The following is a 22,938-nucleotide window of genomic DNA, read 5'->3' as shown; positions in this document are numbered from 1 at the left end:
CCAACATCTGTTTTTGGACCAGAGCACCTGGAGGAAACCCACGCAGACACGCGGAAAACACACCAAACTCCTCACAGACAGTCACCCGGAGAAGGATTGAACCCACAACCTCCAGGTCCCTGGTACTGTGTGACTGCAACACTACCAGCTGTACCACCGTGCTGCCTCTCATAATTCATCTGCTGAAAAACTTCATTAGCCAAATGGGAGATGATGGAACTGGTACCTGCCCCAAGGTGTAATAAAAGTGCACTGGACATCCTCTGTGGGTATAGAGAAGTGCTGCCTTGTTAAGGTCTCTAGGGTCCAGACAGACTCTCAACAATTCATTCTTTTTTCAGTGATAACAAGGCTATTGATACATGAAGTAGGTTGTGTGACCTTTGAAATAACACCTTTCTCCTCTAGGTCCACCGCAGACACACTGGTATATGTAAAGATATGGTGCAGCCCTGGAAATTCACCCAACCATACAATAAGAGATGAAAATTGTCCAAGGAGCTGTTCTCTGTTTGCTGGTGCCACAGGAGAGATTGCATCTTCTGAGTTGCAAGCAGGCTTGTCTGTTGAGAAGGGGTGTGTTCGATGTTATATAAAACTTAAGGAAGGCCTTTTGATTTGGTGTGCGCACAGTCATTCTAGCCATACCCTCTGGCTTAATTTTGGCACTGCCATGTGTCGTCAATAGAGTCTTTGTAGGCTATAATTGAAATCCTCAGAGGTAACCCGTCTGCTGTTTATTTGGGCAAGACATTTACCTCAGCCCCAGCGTCTCTGGTGTTAAGCTTGTTATACCAAGCTTCCGGGGATGACTTTGAATGGCCAGCAGTTTGCATTGGCCCTATAAACTACATCTCTGCCATGCACGGTTTGCTCACTGGTTTCCAGAGACATAGCTTTAGCCTGGGTAGCTGTGACTTCTCGGGCACGGCAGATTTCAAGTGCTCTATCAATCTATTTTCAGGATCTGCATGCTGTATATTGAGCATGTTATAAACCTCAAGGGCTTCCTCCCATATTGTATGTAGCAGCATATCTATTCTTTTAGACTCAGGTTTCTCATCCAAACCAGTTGCAACAATGTACAAACTGAGACTTTGTTCCCACTTTCGCCAGTTTTCTGCCAAATTACCAGTCAAACAAAGTGGAGGTGATGTGCAAAACTGTTCCTTTTTGTATGGTGAAAGTGGTATTCTTTCTCTTAGCACTTGACGGACTCACATCTCAAAGATGGGTGCGTCAATTGGGTATTGCCATTTTATCCCTTCTCAAAGAATGAAGCGGTTCACCATTCTATCACCATATTGCGTTGTATTTTATGTAGCAGTCACTTTTGAGTAACATCTCTTTTAGTGAGCACTTACAAAAACAAAGAAACAAAGCTCATGCCTTTTCTCTACACTGCAAGCACGTCTTAGTACAACATTCTATTGACCCCTGGTGGGTTGTACCAATATGCCAGCTAATATAGGGACAACTAGAATATACCATGCACCAGCTGCATGTACTAAAAAGACAAAATAACAAAAAAGTAGATTTAGTGTTGAATGCTTTGATCATTCACACATAATGCCTTTCATATTGAAACTCTAAAAGCATTCTGTAATGGAAAAAATTCCATATGTTTGTAGACATCTGTTAAAGTCAAAATGTCACTGAAATTCAAAACTGCATATGTTGCTCCAAGTTGTGAAACCAAGCTTTAGGCTTGGCTGTCAGAAGTATTACATCTGTACAAAACATATGTTGTACAGCTCAGTATCCACTGCACCTTCACAGCACCCATTTGTCTCTTATCACAAATTTCTGGTTTAGGCTAGTTTTGAGAACAGAGTGTTCTCTGAGTGAGCATAAGCGGAGAAGGTAGGGGCGAGCTAGAACTTTATAAAAGATCACTGTGAACTTTTATGAGTATCCTTGAGCTTGCAACTTTCATGTCACTTGCTAAGGGATCCTTTGCATGCAAAGAATAAACCTATTCTACACTTTTCAAATTCAGCTCCTGACTATATGTGATTTCTTCCCATTATAAGTGTAACAAATTGCACCACCACACATTCAACACAAACTTTTTTTTCCTTTTAAGTTTTTAAAGCTTGCCTTCATAGTTTGTTTATTCCTGAAATGAAACTGATATTTAAAAAAAAAAAGCCATTGCTGCGTAAATTCACAAATGTATTCATTTGTGAACAAAAAGTATTCATAAGAAATAGACAATCCATTAAACAATAAATGTATAAAATTCAGCCAATGTTTTTATTATTATTAGCATGACCACACCTGGTCTAAAATAGCAAGAGTTGCTACACAGATCCAACATGCCACCCACTCTCCATTGCTTCTAGTGTTAAAATCTGCATAAGAAATTAAATGGGAATTTTGGGGGGAGTTTTGCAGGAGCCACAAACCACACACAAAGTCCAGCAGATAACACAGAAAAAGTTAAGAAACTCAGACCAGGCATTGGATAACTTCCTTGTCTTCATAGTCGTGACACTAACTCTGATGTCAATTGCAGGCATTGAGGCATCTTCTAATTACTCTTTTCTGTTAAAGAAAAAATAGGCTGATATATAGCAGGAGAAAAAAATGACAAATTTTCCAAAATATTTTTCCTGTGCAACTCTTCACTACTTTCATCACTGATTTGTGATTCCAGTGTGACTACATTTTCCTTCTTTTTTCTACAAACAGGGGCAATCCAGTTTTCCCCAGTGCTTGTTTTAAAGACTTGCCATACAATTGCAAATATCCCTGTTGAGCCATCACAGATTAAAAAATAGCATTAATGTCTTCACACAGAGAAACCACAGGAGTCTTAATTTCTAACATTATTGTATTTAATCTACACGTGTCTTCGTACCTTTTAAAACATATAAAAACCTATCGTTTATTTGTCTTCAAGATTAATACTAGCTCAGCATGTGCATGGTCTTCGTTTTCAAGATCTGTTAGTCCCTTTTCAAAGCATGAATAAGAGCATGTATGGGAAACAAAGGAAAGAACGTTTTTTTCTTTCTCTTTATAATTGGCCTGCAGTTGATAATCTGACCCAGGTGATGTTCACATGATTGCCCTTCACAATCATTCATTCATTCATTCATTCATCCATTCATTGTCTGTAACTGCTTATCCATATCAGTGGGTCCAGAGCCTACCCAGAATCACTGGGTGCATGTTGGGAACACACCCTGGAGGGGGCGCCAGTCCTTTGCATGGCACACATTCACACCTACAGATACTTTTGAGTAGCCAATCCACAAACCAACGTGTGTTTTTGGACTGTGGCAGGAAATCAGAGCGCCTGGAGGAAACCCATGCAGACATGGGGAGAACATACTAAATTCCTCACAGTCAGTCACCGGGAGCAGGACTCAAACCCACAACCCCAGGAACCTGGAGCTGTGTGACAGTGACTACCTGCTGCGCCACCGGGCAAAAAAAAGAAAAAATAAATTGATGCTTCAAAGTTTAACACTCTGAAGGGTTTTCCATATTTACGCATAAAAATGATGTCGCAAAACAAAACGAGTCCCAACTTAAAAACAAATTAGTCCAAATATTACACTTATCATTTATGTATTCAGAAAAAAATATCTGGCAAAAGTATGTGAACCTCTAGAATTAGCAGTTAATTTAAGGATGAAATTAGTCATTTTTTAATCAATGGGAATAAAGCAAAATCTCTTTCAAGTCAACCAGATGCCCAAAGTTAAATTCTATTGTTTAATCAAGACTGGGAAGGAGGAACACAGACCACTTTTGTCAGGCCATCTGTTTTCTCTAAAGAATCAAATTTTGATTTTAGGACCTAGAAGAGACAGAACACATTATTCTGTAATTGTAAAGGGTGTATGAGGCCCATACACATTCTCCAATACTTGCCTGCCTTTTTTGTTGGTCCTAAAGTTATTTTGATGTTTTAAATGAGGATTAGTGTGGCAAAAGAGTGTTGGGATCGACTGAGGAAGAGTTGACTCTTTTGACACCCAAACTCCTGTGACTACAATAAACAAAATACTTTTGTCTTTTTTTCCATCTTATTGTATACAACCAAGGGAAATGCTGATAGAGGCGTGTCTCTGAACAATAGAGAATTTGAATATGAGTGCCATGAATGGGTTAATTAGCAAGCTTGTAATGCTAACACTGCTCACTCTAAGTTAATTAATTAATTCATTCATTCATATCTGTAACCGCTTATCCAGTTCAGGTTTGCGGTGGGTCCAGAGCCTACTTGGAATCATTGGGCGCAAGGCAGGAATGCAAACTGGAGGGGTTTCCAGTCCTTCAAAGGGCAACACACACACATTCACTCACACACTCAAACCTACAGACACTTTTGAGTCACTGTAAGTTCAATCAGATGAATTTCACATAAATGTCTTTAAGTGCCTAAACAATAAATTTTTATAGACTTTCACTTGCTGTTTTGCAGTGGTGGACGAGGTACACATAATATGTACTTGAGTACAAATACCAAAGGTAAAATATTACTCCAGCAAAAGTCCTCCATTTAGATTTTCGCTTGAGTAAAAGTACAAAATAATTTGCCTTCAAAGTATGATTTATTATGGCTCTAATGTCCTATTTTGGTAACAAGACTTTAGATTAATAAACTCATTTAAGGTAGAAACACTTCAGAGTCACTCTTGGTTCACCAAAATTTCAATACAATGTCATTAATTAGTCTGTTGGTTTAAAGTATCATAAAGCATAAAACATTCAAGCAAACTGTGTCTATCAAGTAGAACCGAACTGCTCTGAAATTAAGTTTTGCAAACAAGCTGTTTTGGTTTAAGATTCATTGTCATCTTAGTTTTATATAATTATATAATTTTATATAATTATATATAATTATTATAATAAAAAAGGGGGGTGCCAGGGCTGTTGTGGCAGGTTTGGGATTTTCTTTCGTCCTTTTGGCACACGCTGTCCTGCTGACACTTGACGCTGCGGCACTGACACTGAACTGGAGAGCTCTGTCCACATTAACAAAGTGCCATGACCTGATTGGTGTTATTACCTGCTTCTTTCATTATGAAAATATGGAAATAATGTAGTGGAGTAAAAAGTAAGATATTTGACTTTGAAATGAAGCGAAGTTAAAGTAAGAAGTCACCCAAAAAAATACTCCAGTAAAATACACAAAAAAACTACTTATATACAGTAACAAATGACATTTGCTTAGTTACTGTTCACCACAGCTGTTTGGCTGATAATACAAGGTAGCTGGATTTAATGTGTGCATATATTTTTTTGAGTTTGCTGTCATCCATATGTTGAAATAGCTTTAACATTTATGATGAAATATGGGTATAACTTACCATTCAGAGGCTTAGAATCATTTTTAAATGTTTGTAGTCAGTATTCTCAAATGATCCATTTACTTCAGTTAAAATGTATAAAATGTTTCTATTCTATATTTAAATGCTAATCATCTGCAAATGTACAGGTTTCAACTAATTAGTAGGACACTAGGATAAAGTAAACAAAAATGAATAATTGTTCATAATGATGAACAGTAGATAATTTTTAAAATATAGGGATACACACTTCAATGCTTATAATTTGTGAAATATCTCTTTTTTTTCCCCACAGCCTTTGGCGACGTAGACCCAGTGGAATCTTAAATGTAGCAAGTGATTTCATTAAGTGTACGGTGGCTGGGGAAACCCAAACGCACTGGAAAATAAAAACAAGCTGCAAAAGCACAAAAACACATGCATCAAAACAACGACACCGGGGCTTTACTTAAAAAATACAATGCCTGTTCAGAAAACAAAGGCAAACTCAGAAACGCGATGCAGGTTCAGAAAGGCTGCAAATACAGTCACAACACAACTAAAGTTTTCTGGATGATTCAGAATGCTGCTGCACTCCTTAAAACACAGGACAAAAGCCCTGCCAGAATATGTCTCCATTCGTGTGCACACACGTTACAAAGCAGCACTGGCAGAACAGTTTCCACGATTCCTGTTGTTTCTGTTTAAAACAAGTGTTAGGCTTAATTACCTTCACATCAAACACCAAAACAATGCCTAAGCATTAGTTGTATTTTATTTAATAATATGAATACCGTTATATTGTTGGTGCAGAACATAGGAATTTTTTTAATAAAAAATTTCTCAACAATAAAGAAAAACGTAATGTCTATGAGACTCCAGAGACAAGTATAATTTCAGTGACAGCGCTCAAATCTCTGGACTGTAAAGCCTGATAAACATCAAATTTATTTTGTTCACATGTCTTGGTGTGTATATGTTATCTTCCAGGTTTTCCAGGGAAAGATTTTATAGGGGGAGTAGAAGTTTGGCAATGCTAAACTGACAGCTGCCATAATTATAACCACCTCTCCCCAATCTGTACTTCAGTGTATAGTCTGATACACATCAAGTTTCTTTTTATTGTTCAGTGTCACGCCCTGGCCTTGTCTTCTCTGTTGTTCTCACCATGTGCTCACATAGCACATGGCTCTTTGTTGTTGTTGTCTCTGCCCTAGTCCTGCCTTAGTTCCTCCTCCTTGTCAGTGTCTCCATCTGTGTCTCATTTGTAATCCTGCCCCCTCTTTATCGGTCTCAGATGTCCTTGTGTGTATTTAAGTTCCTTTGTGTCACTTCTTGTGGTTGGACATTCATTATGCTCACAAGTCTGTTTGTCTCTTCTGTTCCTCGCGTCGGTTTGCTCTCCACCTTCGTTTCGCTCCAGTCTGTCTTTCTTCACTTTGTCTCGTCTGTCCCTCGTTCCCTTGCCTTACTTCTATTGCTTCCCTTGTCTCAAGTTTGTTTGTGTCTTTATTCAATCTAGCTCTCTTTGAATCTCTCGTCTTATGTTTGTGTCTTTACTCAGTTTAGGTTTACTCTGTTTAGCTCTGTGTCTAAGTTTACTCTGTTTAGCTCTATGTTCTAGTTTAGCATCTTTATCTCTTTCTGTCTCTCAGTTCCCTCTCATTCTGTCCAAGTCTCTCTGTCTGGTGTTCTGTCATGCTATCCTAGTCTGTCTCTGATTTGTTTTTTCTTGTGTAAATAAAAATCACTGTGTTTTAGTGTGTGTGTCTGCCTCAGTCCTGACATTTGAGATTTTTTTATAAAAAAAAAAAAACATTGTTTTCCGCACCAACCATTAAATCAAATGGTATTCAGTTTATTAAATGCAATACCATTAATGCTTAGGCACTGTTCTGGTGTTTGATGTGAAGGAAATAAAGCATAGCACTACATAACAACAGGAATCACAAGTGTAATGTGTTGTGCCAGTGCTGCTTGGTGCATGTGTACACTAATAGAGTCAGATTCTGACTGAGCTTTTGTTCTGTTTTTGCTGAGTGTGGCAGCATTCAGGGTCCTCCAGGAAACATTCCTTTTTCTGAACTTGTAGTTGTTTTCTGAACTTGCATCACGTTTCTGGACTTGTATCTCATTTTTTGTTGTTATTTTGATGGATGAGTTTTGTGCTTTTAATTTGCAGTTCGTTTGGGCTTTCCCAGCCAGCGTACACATGAGTCTAAGTATTTGAAATCTAAACTAGTTGGATCTAATCATGTTACTTTTATTACTTCACATCCTATAATTTCATTACTTCTACATGAACACTTTCCAACCTCACAGTTCCTTAGAATTCAACAGACTGTTCTGTTGTACAAATAAATTAACTTTGTTCTGACTGACTGCTGTTTTTTCTGAATAACTTCAATGTGAGTACAGCTCAAGCAGTAAAATAATTCATTCATGAATTATTGACTAATTAATAAAGTATTTAACAAATAAATTACATTTAATTATATAACATACCTTTCTGTCATTTGGCTCTGCATTCTCACCATCTGTATCTCCCTGCAAGTACAAAAATTTGGATAAAGCCTTTATACCTATACACTGATATTTAGTAAATAATGTGCAGAATAATACAGAGCAGGAGTGTTAAACGCAACTACTTAAAGTATCTTCAAAAAAGGCAATAATTTTGTGGGTCAGTGTTTTTTCATTTATGGACTTCATATGTATTGTTAGGTGCTATTTTTCATTAAGATACAGGCACTTAACAGTCTTTAAGATAAAATTATATGAGGAAGTAATTTTGGACAAATTCGATGCATACATTCATATATATATATATATATATATATATATATATATATATATATATATATACACACAAGAAGACCCATTCCCCAAAGAGTTTGGCTTTTTGTAAAGTGCAATAATCTGTTATTTGTTAATGGTTTCACAAAATTCACAATACTTCACAAAAGTACCAAATCAAATTTCCAATATTTTCACTGACCAACATTTTGCAATAATTGAAGTTATGTAACTGTTCTGTGTCGGACAAACTTGCTGCACTTGACTGCTTCGCAATGTCAGCTCGCTGTTCCGCTCTGGGATAATTTCTGCTGGTCCTCTACTTCAAATATGGACCCGCTTCCCTGGCCAAACATCTATGGGACTGCCACGCCATTGTCGCGCTTACCTCCTGCTCTGACTGCTCTAAAATCTGTGGTGCATTCCGGTTTTCACTGCCTCTGCTCTGTCCTGCTTCTTCACCCACTGCAACCGGCCTCTGAAGTGAATGCCCATTGTGCAACTCTGAGCTTCCCCTTACCTCCATCGGGCTAAACTGCTATTGTTCCACCTTCCTCCTCATGTCTCTACTCATCAACCCTCCCCTCCCTTTCTCATCCTCTCACCATCTCGCTACTTATCATTCCAACCCATCCCTTTATCATCCCAACTCCCTCCCTTTTTCAGCCCAATCTATACCCTGCTTCAGCTGACGCTCCTTGCCTCAAACATTTGTAGCTCGCAACCTTCCACAGGTGCTGCTGTTGGCTTGCCTCCTGCCCAGCACTCTGGGCCCTCTATGCAGTCTCCTCACTGCTGATTCACCCTCATTTCATCATCCCACCCCTCCCTTTATCATCCCACCCTCTCCCTTTTTCCTCCCACCCTGTACCCACTGCAGCCGCTGATCAATGCCTCAAACTTTCCAGCTCGCACACCCACCACAGGTGCTGCTGTAGGCTTGCTTCCTGCCCAGCACTCTGGGCATGCAGTCTCCTCATTGCATGGCTACCTTGTTATCAATTCATTCTCATCTCATCATCCCACACATTCCTCATCCTCCCAGCACTGTGGCTGTGTGCTTTGTGGCTGTTCATTCCAACCCCTTAACTTTGTGGCTGTGCCATACCCAGCCTCTAACTTTACAACTCTTCAACTCTCATTTTTCTCTTTTCAGGTGCTGCTGTGAACCCTTGACCCCGAACCCCTCTGCTACTGTGCTGCTTCTACTCTCCAGCTTTCTAGCTCATGCTCTCCTTAGCCCTTTCTTTCACAAACAAGCAGCGCCCTGTGTCTACTATATGGTTCATACTCTTTCCTGCTGTGGATCTTACTGCCTTTCTGCTCGCAGCTATGCTGCTCCCATTGCAGCATGCACTTTCTCCTACCAACCTCTCTTTTTCAGCCAACCCTTCTCAAGTACTGCTGTGGACCTTTATCCCATCCTCTCCTCTACTGCCACAGAGGACCTTAATCCATATCTCTCCTCTAGTAACTGCAACACACCCTGCCTTCTATGGTACAGGTTGCACTCCCCCTTTGTAGCCACACTGATCCCACCCCCTAATGTCCAGCTCATGCTCTTTCCTCAGGCGATGCCTTGGACAAGCCCCCTGCCCAGCACTCAAGGCACCCAATGCCACCTCTTTCCTGGCCGTCTTCCTCTAACTCGATTCACCATCTCACATGCTGCCTGTCTTTTCAACATCTAGGCATCTCTGCCATCCTTGAGCCAACTTTCTACCATGTTTGAGCCCCTCAGCACCATTTGGATCCTCTCTCTTTCAGTGTTCGATCCCATGTGATGCTCTGCCTTCTTTCGCTTTCAGTGTCCCTGTGGTGCTGACCGTCAGTTCCCCTTTTGGGGCTTCTTTTTTCCTCCCCTGTCATCGCTCTAGATCACTATAGATCATTTCTTACTTCCTCTTTGGTTCCCTCTATGCCACTGGAATGGCACCATCATGACATACCTGCCAACTAAGGACATCTCAATTGATAAATGCTGTCCCTTTGCAGTATTCAACTACTTTCGTGGCAGCTACTAATCCACTTCCTGCATGCCCAATGATCTTAGCTGTGTTAAGGTCAACTCTGATTATTCTATGGCATTGCACAAGCACTATCCTTATTACTGCAGCAGTTTGCATGCAAATTACCAATCACACTATCCCCCTTCACTCTATAATTTCTGTCATCATCATAAAAAATTAAGGACATTCAATTTACTCATCCTAATGCTATTCCACTACTCTCACACAAGACTCATCATGCCCCAGTTTACTAAAGGCAGTTAATTCATGGAGTCACTAACCTCTTTTCACTCACCTAAATACAATCCAAGACACCAACCAAACCCTAGACCAAACTACCTCTTAACCTGACCATTCTGTAGCACTGAAAGACTAACATTCCTGTCATTTTGGGGTACAGCTTCATACGCATTTATAAGCCACCCTGAACTCCTTCCCTGCTTCAGCCTTTACAGGTGTGGTCTGTACTAACAAATTATGAAGTTATGTAATAACATAATTTTGGGAGTAGGACCATTCCCAAACTCCTCCTCTCAGCCCTTATATAGACCCTGCAAACTCTTGTAATTTTTTCAGGTCGGACAAACTTGCTCCAACCACCACCCCGTCTCCACCCTTTATTTGTATTTATCTATCCAAATTTCAGTGTTTACAGTTATGGTCTGTACTAGCAAAATATCTTTTCACCCACTTTTAGTGTAATTCTGCAGAAGAGTGGCATATATTTTCTATAAACTATTCACCCTTATTTTGCCGCTGTATTGTAGACAAGAATTTCTAAATTATTTTATGATTAAAAAACACAACTGAATTGGTCAGTGAAAACATTGGAAATATTTGTTTTGTTTCTGAATTTTCCATTACATGAATATTCAATAGAATTAACAAATCACTGTGCCTTTGATTTGTTAAAAAGAGAGGCGGGGGGGGGGATATCACTGTGCTATATGCTGTGTAACATGAAATGTGATATTAAATCTCAATTCAGGAAAAACACTCACATCGTGTAGTGGGTATGCAGCCAGGTATACACCACTTCCCAGCAGACTGGTTATTCCTGTGCAAACAGAATGAGATGAACACTATTAATTTGTATTGCTTTTCCTGTATCCATGGTTTGCAGCTGATCTCACTGAACAGTAGCTGCCATATTGTGGAAATATTCATTACTCAAACACACAAAGCAACAAAAAAAAACTGTAATGTTTAAAATCTTTTTGTTTTTTTCAACATGCTTAGTCCTCATTTACATGTCAAAATTAATGAAATATAAATATGGACCCATGATCCTTTTTATTCTGTATCATGTTTGTAAACAGAGCTGTGTCGGACCACTTCCCCAAAGTAGTGGCATACTTTGTACACACTGCATAATAGTGCACATCACTGATAATTAAAGTAACAAATGCCAGACAATATTTAGATGCTAATTTGACAAAAAACATGAACCGTATAGCTCACTAAAATTACTCATCACCAAAAAGGTTTAAAACCCCTAGTATAATGTATACATTATACATGCAAGTATGTGAAACAGAAGAATAACATTCAGTCACATGATGCAGTCACATGATTTGTCTTGGCATGGGTGCTAGGTTGGGTGCTGGGAAAGATGCATATATCTATCTCATACACAGATGATCTCTCCTTGGACAGTTAGCACAAAGAATTGCCCAAAGGTCTCGATGTGAATGCAGCACACTGTATCTGGCCCAACTCCGGCTGCACATTGTCACTGTCGGCTGGTGAGGCAATTGCCATTTCAGTTAGCACACTACACTGATCAGAGCATTATATTAAATACTGCATATTAATCATATGTGGCCCACATCTAAAAATAAAAGACAATACTGGCAACTGTCTGGAAAATGTAAAAAATGTTAAATAAATAGAATCATTATTTTACCTTGTTAAATGCCATACAGTTATAGGTAAGCTTTGTTAATATTGTAATATTTTAGAATATTGATGTAATGACTAGGACAAGAACGACAGAAATGATTATGATAAATAAGGTTAATAAGGAGACAGTGCCGTGCTGAAGAGAGGACATTGTTATTTAAGTTTTTGAAGACGACTTGACTGGAACGACAGTTTTAAAATGAATGAACTCTGAATGAGGAAATAGAATGTGGCAGAAGCGAACCACTGTAAAACACAAAAGAAGAAAATGACAATGAAGATTTGCGCTATTTTCTGTGACAACGGCAGCTCTCACTGACCTCAGGGAACATCTTCATCCCGTATTTCAATTTAACCTTATATTTTTGGATACATATGTATTTTGGTATCGTCCAAATGTAGTTAACATCGTTAATGTTATGTACGTTATTCTATCAACTGCTATATGTTACATATGTAGTATTGAATCGTTTTTTTTTTTCAAATGACAAAGTTTAGCTAACCTGTTTAACTAGCTCTTTTTTTCCTCTGACATAGAAAACATTTAAATGACATGACAATCGCTCATACATGAGTATTTTAATTTGAGTAATTATGTGGTTTGATGGCATATTTTACAAGACGATGTGAGCATTTTTGTGGGCTTTTATGTCACAGAACCACATACCCCAGCATAAGAAATAAAATAAGAAATACAACTGCTTAAACACATTAAGAAGACAAAGTAATAAATAGCTTTAAATACATTCTCAATCTCAGTGCTGGTTTTTGGTGTAATGTAATGTTTTAAATATATAATTCCACATACACTAATCCTTTGTTAGGGAGTAGCACTGATTTTGTGCTGGTGATTAATGGGTCGAAGGAGGTTATATTGAAAACGATAGAAGCCTTTTTACTGAGAGAAAAAAATAAAATAAAAAAAAAAACAAAAGTATGTGAAGTAGTTTAAATTTGGAGCTGTGAAGTTAGTTACATTTTTCAAAATTAACTATGAACATGAACTAATTCATTTTCTTTATGTAATTATGTAAAGATGGACTGCAGTAAGAAAACTAGTGGGGCAATGAAAAATGCAGGTGGGCAGGGAGAAAAGCAGATAGGAGGTTATTCATTCATTCATTCATTATCTGTAACCGCTTATCCAATTCAGGGTCGCGGTGGGTCCAGAGCCTACCTGGAATCATTGAGCGCAAGGCAGCAATACACCCTGGAGTGGGCGCCAGTCCTTCACAGGGCAGCACAGACACACACACACACATTCACTTACACACTCACACCTACGGACACTTTTGAGTCGCCAATCCACCTACCAACGTGTGTTCTTGGACTGTGGGAGGAAACTGGAGCACCCGGAAGATACCCACGCAAACGCGGGGAGAACACACCAACTCCTCACAGACAGTCACCTGGAGCGGGAATCAAACCCACAAAAGTACCCTTAAAGTACCCTTCTGTCATTTATTTATTTTAATCGTTTTTTATTTAATTTTTTATTTCCTTTACTTTTCCAAACCTACTGGTGAAATATTTTTGTATTTTAAGCATTTTGTTATATGGCATTAGTGCATAAATTACATATTTTTAAAGAAAAGTCTGAAAGTAAATGGCAGTTCTTAGAAACCTTAGAAATACTGTTTCTTTGAAAAACAGTATTTGAATGTTAATTGGATTTAGGAAATCATGACAATGCCAGTTACAAATTTATTTTCTATTTATTGATTTTATGTACTGTTTGTATACATTTCAAGTGCTGTATGTTTACATTGTTTCAAGGTTGTATGAAAAGCACACTGATATTATATTGTCAGATATGTTGTCTCTGTGGTGGTACCCTCAATTGTACATATTTGAACATTTAATTAGGGAACATAATTTTTTTATAATTGTAGATTTTAAAATGTGTTGATTTCATAAACCCTGTTTAATCTCCAGGACTTTTATGTTTTTTGTTATGACATTTCTATAATGAAATATTACAAACATATATCTCTCCCTCTGGAGAAGAGAATGCTATGCACCTTTAAGGAACAAAAATGGACTTTTAAACACTGTTGTACCTTTAGTGACCAATAATGTACCTTTTTTTCTGAAAGTGTAAGTAATTTAATAAAGCAGTAATTTCACAACCTGATTCAACCCTTTTCTATTACATCCAATAATGAGCCATATCTGGGCAGAGTTTGGCACTTATGGTGTGCTTTTGGCTCAAACTCGGCTGTGGTCCAGTTATCGCGATTTAGTTGTGGCTTGCTGGACTAGGGCCGAGTCATTTGAGCCGCAGCCACAACAGTCGGTCGAGATTTTCCCAGGCTCAGGCCAGAACTATTGGCCCACTCTACGACTGTACATCACGAACAACAAAATGCCACGTGCTGGCATCGGCCTGAGTGTATTTGTTACGGCATGCGTGATTCGGCCCGAGTGTGGGCTGATACAATTTTGCTAGTTGGGGTATGTATCTCACCAGGGTCACCATTTGTTTTGGTGGGATTCGTAAGTAAATTGCATTTTGTTTTCTGTTTGTGTGTTGTTAGGTAAGTTAGAGTTGACTGTGGGTTGGTGAGCTCGGGTTTTTGTTGTTTTTGACACTGGCTTTCGTATTTTTGCTCCGCAGATATTACTACATTCTAAAAAATATTGAGAGAGAATGTTAGTGAGGGTGAGTGTAGAAAGGAGAGAATATGAATGGTGTGGAACAGTGAGTGGGGGCGGTGCCTCTAATGGGTTTCTGTACCCGTTTGGAAGCTGTTTTGATCGCTCGGGTTTTCCTGTTTACTCGTTTCCATTGTTATTTCTATATTTATATCTGTTTTTATAACCTACTAACCATCCATAGATCTATCTTTTAGATTGTCTCCGCAGGAATATTCATTACAGAGGCACTAAAACTGCCACCGGACCCTGGAGTAACGTTCTTGGTGTAAGTTACTAAAATTCACTAAAAGCGGTAAGTACCTGCAATTCCATGGCTACTACTGGCTGTTTTGCCTGCTCAGAGTGTGGCATGTTTAGTTTAACGCCCTTTTCCACCTCTAGCGATAAATATAGTGGTTGTATTTGTAGTAAGTGTCAGCTAGTTAGCTCCCTGGTGGATAAAGTGGACCAGCTAGAAGTGCGCATCCGGAGCTTATTATTGTTGAGGGATAAACAGCGAGATTCAGTGTTAGCAACTCCGGGTGCCTTAGGGAGAGTTAGCACCCCCACGACTCCGGCGTTAGAGCCCTCACAGCGGGGTGAATGGGTGACGTCTCGGCGTCATAGCCGGAAAGCTAAGGCTGATGCTAACGCTGAGGCCAAAGCTAGCCCACCGGGACACCACGCTCCTCCGATTCGCGTGTCAAACAGGTTTGCCCTGCTCAGCGAAGCACCCGCTGAGGAGCCTGTTAAGAGTGCTCTGGTAATAGGAGACTCTATTGTTCGGCACGTGAAATTAGCTACTCCTTTAGGGGCGCCGGCAGTAACAGTTAGCTGTTTATCGGGAGCCAGAGCGCCGGATATTAGTGGCAACCTTAGACTGTTAGCTAATAGGAGATATTCGAGGGTAGTCATTCATGTAGGGGCCAATGATATTCGTCTGCGGCAGTCTGAGGTAACTAAGGGTAATATTAGAGAGGTGATTAAACTGGCCCAGACGATGTCCGATGCCGTAATCTGCTCTGGCCCCATACCAATGCGGCGTGGCGACGAAGCTTACAGCAGACTTTGGGCGTTAAACTGCTGGATGTCCAAGTGGTGTTCCGAAAATCAAGTGGGCTTTATAGACAATTGGTTACGTTTTGAGGGCAAGCCTGGTCTTATAGGTAGGGATGGTATCCACCCCACGCGGGAGGGTGCTGCCTTACTTTCTTGCAGTATAGCACATAGTCTTTTAGTTAGTCAGCAGAGTAGTGTAGATAGCTGCTGACAATCCAGAGCCGGGACCAGGCCACAGACAGACAGGCTAAACCGACCGTCTGCGAACTGTCTTGAGACGTCACCCAGGTTCAACTGTATTGAGACTGTGTCTTTCCCCCGAACTAAATGTAAAAGTAGAAAAACAAAATCAGCCTGTTTCAGCAACCTAATCAATATTAAATCATACACAACACCTAGCAGCAACACCTCAGAACTAAAATTTGGGTTACTCAACATAAGATCACTAAACTCAAAAGCACTCATCGTAAATGATATTATAAGTGATCATAAATTCAATGTTTTCTGTCTCACGGAAACGTGGGTTAAACCAAATGAATATTTAGCACTAAATGAAGCCACCCCCCTAGGCTATAATTATGCACATAGCCCAAGAATATCAGGCAAAGGAGGTGGAGTATGTGTAATTTACCAAAATACCCTAGAAATTAGTCTTAAACAATGTGACACCTTCTCTTCTTTTGAGGTTCTCTCCACTATTATTACAAATCCGGTCACAAAAAAGGACGCATTTTTATTATGCAACATTTACAGACCACCAGGGCCTTACTTAGAATTTCTGAAAGAATTCAGCGATTTTGCTACAAACCTAGCGGTGTGCAATCATAAAGTTATAATTGTAGGAGATTTCAATATCCATTTTGAGAAGGAAAGTGACCCACTAAAAAAGGCATTTACCTCAATCTTAGACTCTATTGGTATTACTCAAAATGTAACAGGGCCTACACACTACTGCAGCCACACTTTAGACTTAGTTCTGACACTAGGTCTTAACATTGACAAAATTAATATCTTACCGCAATCCTCAGCAATCTCCGATCATTACTTAATTTCATATGAGCTACGTTTTATCCATAATATATGTAAGAACCCTCGCTATTCTACAAGGCGTATAATAAAACCATCTACCGCCCTACAATTTATAGAAAACCTACCAGAACTATCGACCCCAGTTCCAACTCCATCAGACCCAATGGACCTAGATGTACTAACTGATTACCTAGAAAATACCTGTCGATCTACTTTAGAAAAGGTAGCACCACTTAAACATAAAAGTATAAGACAGAAAAAGCTCGCACCATGGTATAACGATAAGACCCGTACTTTAAAACAAACATTATGAAAACTAGAGCGGAAATGGCGATCAACCAAGCTTGAAGTGTTCCATTCTGCCTGGAAGGACAGCCTTATAGAGTATAGAAATGCCCTCACTAAAGCTCGCTCAGCATATCTGGCCTCGCTGATCTCCCATAATAAAAATAATCCGAGAGCACTGTTTAGTGTGTTTTCTAGAATTACAAAAAATCAAGCAGATTCTGAACAACTAATTCCAGCAACTCTCACCAGTAAAGATTTTATGGACTTTTTTAATAATAAAATTGAGAATATTAGACAACAAACTCTAGCCACAGGATCAAATCCATCCTGGCTGCCACCTGATGTGAATGAAATAAAACATAATATAACTGTAAAAGAAAGACTTGAAACCTTTTGCCCACTCCCACAATTAGAACTAGAGAAGATTATCACCTCCGCAAACTGTACAACTTGCACACTTGATGCAATTCCCACAAAGTTGCTCAAAGAAGTACTACCAGCTATTATTGATCCTCTTTTAACTATAGTAAACTCATCGCTTAGTCTGGGCCATGTACCCAAAGCTTTTAAACTAGCAGTTATTAAACCTATGATCAAGAAACCAAATCTTGATGCTAGTACACTGTCTAATTACAGGCCTATTTCTAATTTGCCATTTCTGTCTAAGATCTTAGAAAAAGCTGTGGCCCAACAACTTAGTTCATATCTACATAAGAATCATATATATGAAAAATTCCAATCTGGATTCAGGCAACATCATAGTACAGAGACAGCTCTAGTCAAGATAACAAATGATCTTCTTCTTGCCTCTGATCAAGGCCACATATCCCTGTTGGTGCTTCTTGACCTAAGCGCAGCCTTCGATACAATAGACCACAATATTCTCATAGAAAGGTTAGAAAACATGGTTGGAATCACAGGGACAGCCCTATTATGGTTTAAATCTTACTTAACGGAACGTTATCAATTCGTAAAAGTAAACAATCTAAATTCAAATTATTCTAAAGTAAGATTTGGAATTCCACAAGGCTCTATTTTAGGACCATTATTATTTACATTATACATGTTACTGCTAGGCACAGTTATAAGAAACCATGACATTAACTTTCACTGTTACGCAGACGACACACAATTGTATATTTCAGCCAAGCCCGATGACAAACACAGATTAAAGAAAATAGAGGACTGTGTAAAAGACGTGAAAGGCTGGATGTTGCGTAACTTCCTCCTCCTAAACAGCAACAAAACAGAGGTCCTGCTTTTGGGTCCAAAAGTGACAAGAAATAAATTATCAGACTTAATTTTAAATCTAGCTAACTTTCCAGTTAAACCTGGTTCAGCAGCAAAAAATCTTGGTGTCATAATTGACCCGGATTTATCATTTGATCAACACATAGGTAGTATCACTAGGACAGCTTTTTTACATCTTTGCAATATTGCTAAGATTAGAAATGCCTTATCCCTTCAGGACGCAGAAACATTAGTACATGCCTTTATTACTTCAAGGCTTGACTACTGTAACGCACTACTGTCAGGATGCACCAGCAGCAATTTAAGAAAACTTCAACTAGTTCAAAATGCTGCAGCTAGGGTCCTCACTAAAACTAGAAAATTTGAACATATCAGCCCAGTTTTATCATCACTTCATTGGCTGCCTGTTAAATTCCGCATTGACTACAAAATTTTGTTATTAACATATAAAGCTCTACATGGGCTTGCTCCTGAATATCTTCAAGATACAATTTCCTATTATGAGCCCCCACGTTCACTCAGATCACAGAATACTGGATTTTTAAATGTTCCCAGAATTCAGAAGGCCTCAGCTGGGGGAAGAGCCTTTTCTTATAAAGCCCCCCAACTCTGGAATGATCTTCCAGAAAATATTCGGGACTCAGACACAGTCGCAATCTTCAAATGTTGGCTAAAAACTCATTTGTTTAGTTTATCATTTGGTAGCTAATGCTCCCCCATAGATAAAGGCGGCAGATCCGGGGGGTCCATGGACACAGGGAATTATAGTATACTGAGACGCTGGTGCTGTCGTCCCGCCGCTTCTCGCGATCACTCAGGTTTGTTGACGGTGGAGCGGAGGGATGCCAGTGTTTCAGGATGCTCCTGTGTCTGTGTGTCCTCCTGGTTCTCTCCTTTTAGTTAATGCTGTCATAGTCAGATCTGCCGGAGTCATTAGCCACACTCTGGAAATTTTCATATTTTCTACTTTACAAACACAAAACAGTTCAAAACTAATTCCATCCCTTTACATCTTTCCGAGTAAACGACTGCCACCTGTCTGTCTGGACACTGATGGATGACTGTCGAGATCCTCCTCCACGCTTCAGACCAGCTGCCCACGCTCCAGCAACCACCAAGTGCCTTGAAGCTGTCCCTACACTGAAGTTCTCATGGACTACTAACTATCATCACCAGTAGATTGACCAGAGGAGGATGGGTCACCCCTTGTGAGCCTTGGTTCCTCCCAAGGTTTCTTCCTCAGCTGGGGGAGTTTTTCCTTGCCACTGTCGCCCCTGGCTTGCTCACTTGAGGGTTTTACATTTGTCTTTACATTTCATGTCAAATCTTGTCTTACTGGAATTCTGTGAAGCTGCTTTGTGACAACATCAGTTGTGAAAAGCGCTATATAAATAAATTTGATTTGATTTGATTTGATTTAATGGGTGAGTGGCTGCACCGGTGGTTGAAAATGGGTGGTCTGGAGAGCTGAAAAGTACGACAGAGTTTTAGGGCCACAGCGTAGGAAAAAAAAATTCAGAGAATAAAGTCAGAATTGTGAGAATATTCTCAGAATAATTCAGAGAAAAAATCTTTGAATAATTCTGAAAATACTCTCGGAATAATTCGCTGCACGTATAATGGGGCAGACACAGTGTAATTGTGGAATGCAGTGTGTTGCTTAAGTCATGCTATGGTATAGACTTCAAGAATAAACACTCTCTTCCACATCAGGACCAGATTGTGATTAGTATTTAAACCCTGAATCAGTACACAAAACCATGGCATGTAGATTCACATGATACAATTAATGATCACTAAAATGATAGATCCAGAGCGAGTGGAACTCCCACGAGGGACTCAGGGACTCTTACAATACTCTTATTCCACCGACGGCGTCGTCATGTCATGTGGATGTGTTTAATAAACAATTCTGCTCACTTCACTGACTGCTTCTTTCACAATTTACTCATGGTGCACAGACTAGTCTGTTTGTGTACATATTATGGAAAATAATAACCCAAACAGTGTTTCTCTAAATATTCTGATTATATTCTTGAAATTATACAGACCTTTTTTACTCAATTATGAGATTCTTATTCCGAGATTTTTTCTCAGAATTATTCCGAGATTATTCAGAATTGTGGCCTTCATGCCCTTTAACCTGCCTAGTTCTTGTTTGAAAACTTCCTCATGCTTTGAGAGTACTTCCTGTAATCCCTCTGCCCCTGATTTCACATGTGTTATTTCATCCCACTTCAGCTTTAAAGCCTCGAGCCAGCCTCTACCTAACAAGCTAGGGCCCGTCCCTTTTACCACCACACAATGTTTTTATTTGCTGTGCATAGTTCACTTCTACATTAGCTACTCCCACTATTTTGATTTTCTCTCCCATGTATGATTTCAGAGACAGTTTAATTTATTTTGGAACTTTTTTCCATTCCTCTTTGAATAACCTTACACTCATAATGCTTACACTGCATTTCAAAGGTCACTTTCTCACTATTCATGTCCATTGTCACTTTAAGTGGTTTACTTCTCTGTATTGAAGCTTCTGTTCTCAAGCATGCCAGTGTGAATGCTTCCTCCTCATGATCAGAACTATCATTATCCTCCTGTCTCTGTAAATTGTGAGATCTATGTGGCCGTGGGCCCCCTCGCCTCTTTGCTCTGCTTTGTGTGCTTTCTGTTCCCTGTGATATTTATCCCCTTTATTTTTATTTCTGCATTCCTTGGCAATGTGTCCTACCTTCCCAGAGGAAAGGCACCTGGATTCTTTAAATTTACACTTGGCTGCACTGTGATACTTCCCATGGCAACGGTAACACACACTCTCTTTTTCTTCACTTTTTTCTTCTCCCCTCTTCATGTGATCCTCCATTTTCACTTTGTTGCAAACTACAGGCATCCTTTGTAGGTCTTGGGCATTTTTGTTTGCAGTTTCTGCAGCTACTGCTAACTGAAATGCCTTCTCAATGGTCAGGTCAGATTCGGACAGCAGACATCTTTGAATCCTATTGTCTGCAACCCCGCATACCCAACAATCTCTTAACATTTATTCAAATGTAGTGCCAAAGTTACAGTCATGAGCTAGTCGCTGGAGCTCTGCTACATATGCACACACGGATTCAGAAGGCTGTTGGGACCGCGAGTCAAACTTAAACCTCTGCACTATCTCGCTTGGACAAGGATTAGTGTTTTTTTAGTATTTTATTTAACTGCTCGTAGGTCTTTGTACTTGGCTTATCTGGACTCACAGGGTTTCTCATGAGCTTGTATGTGGCTGGACCTATCACACTGATTAGGATAGCCCTCTGCTTATCACCATATAAACCTCATTTGCTTCAAAAAAACTGCTTGAGAATCTCGCAGTACTCATCCCAAGCTCTTTTGCATCAAATGCTGACAGGGTGCCAATCATCCACATAGTCATAACCAGGCCTCCTGACAAGCACCTATTCTTCCAGTATCCTCTTTACCAATATATGATAACTTGATCTTTTAATAAAGATGATTCGGAGAAATCACTTTACTATTTTTGACAATACTACCAATGTCTTTTCTCTATACGTGGCTCCCCAGTACATCCTACTGGAGTAAAGTGGTATTGCACTCACTAGAAAACTTGGAGAATTAGGATACCACAGTATTGTGTGCTAACTGCAATGGCAATCACTTTGCCAGCCGACAGTGCCAACGTGCAGCTGGAATTGGGCCAGATGCAGGGTGCCGATTTCACGCCGAACCTCAGCCAGCGCACAGTGCCAACGTGTAGCCGTAATTGGGACGGATACAGGGTGCTGCATTCACACCGATGGCAGCCAACCGACATGCAGCCGGAATTGGGCCAGATACAGGGTGCCGCATTCACGCCGAGACGGCAGCCAACCGGCAGTGCCATCGTACAGCCGGAATTGGGCCAGATACAGGGTGCCGCATTCACACCGAGATGGCAGCCAGCTGACGTGCAGCCGGAATTGAGCCAGACATGGCATGCCACATTCACGCCGAGACAGCAGCCAGCCGACAGTGCCAAGCCTGAGCCAGAATCAGCCCAGACCTATATTTCTAGCTGGGACGTAGACGAGCGAGGGAATGAGGTGTGTCAGTGAGCAAAGTATAGAAACATCCACCTGTCCTGCAGGATTTTGGAAGAAGATTCAACATTCAACAGGTTGATTGAAGTGATATTAGACACTGCATCATGCTAAATTAGTGAAGCAAAATCCACTGTGTTACAACATCAGCATTTTCTAGATATATTTCTAGCCTAACGTGAATATGCATTATGAGGTTAATCTGTGAACCGATGGCAATGATTTACACTATCATTAGGCTATATCTAGCCTACTTGCTAGGGGATGTGGATGTGGATTAGGACCATCCAACGATCTCCCTGTGATGGTGTATCATAGACAAACTCTTATCGTTCACGATCTAATTTTGCCATATCGCACACCCCTAGGTCACATTGTGATTTTTGTGAATTTTGATAGACAGAAACACGTAGAGCTCTCTCAGTCATAGCAAGGGGCAGATTCCCCACGGCTCCCAAACAGAAAACCTGATTTTCATTTGTCGTGACCTTTATTTGTCCAATCAGCAGCCAGAGTTATCTGTCCATCATTCAGTGCTGCAGCCAATGGTGTCACAGTTCGTCCTACAGGGGGTTGTTTTGCAGCTGCAGAAAGCAGCAGCTCATT

The 22,938-nt window shown here is 39.9% G+C and overlaps 1 protein-coding gene across 1 annotated transcript in view; it reads right to left on the bottom strand.

The window, feature by feature from the left end:
- Positions 1-22,938, bottom strand: part of LOC136674116 (anoctamin-1-like) — a 307,702-nt gene that overhangs the window by 235,827 nt on the left and 48,937 nt on the right. Inside the window, exons 9-10 of the mRNA XM_066649985.1 lie at positions 11,092-11,147; positions 7,791-7,832 (exon numbers count right to left, since the gene is read on the bottom strand). Coding sequence (XP_066506082.1) covers positions 7,791-7,832; positions 11,092-11,147 — 98 coding nt within the window. The remainder of the gene's footprint in view (positions 1-7,790; positions 7,833-11,091; positions 11,148-22,938) is intronic.

Source organism: Hoplias malabaricus, chromosome 17, assembly GCF_029633855.1.
Source record: "Hoplias malabaricus isolate fHopMal1 chromosome 17, fHopMal1.hap1, whole genome shotgun sequence".
NCBI lineage: Eukaryota > Metazoa > Chordata > Actinopteri > Characiformes > Erythrinidae > Hoplias > Hoplias malabaricus.
The sequence above is the reverse complement of the archived record's forward strand: the minus strand, read 5'-3'. Positions and strand labels throughout refer to the sequence as shown.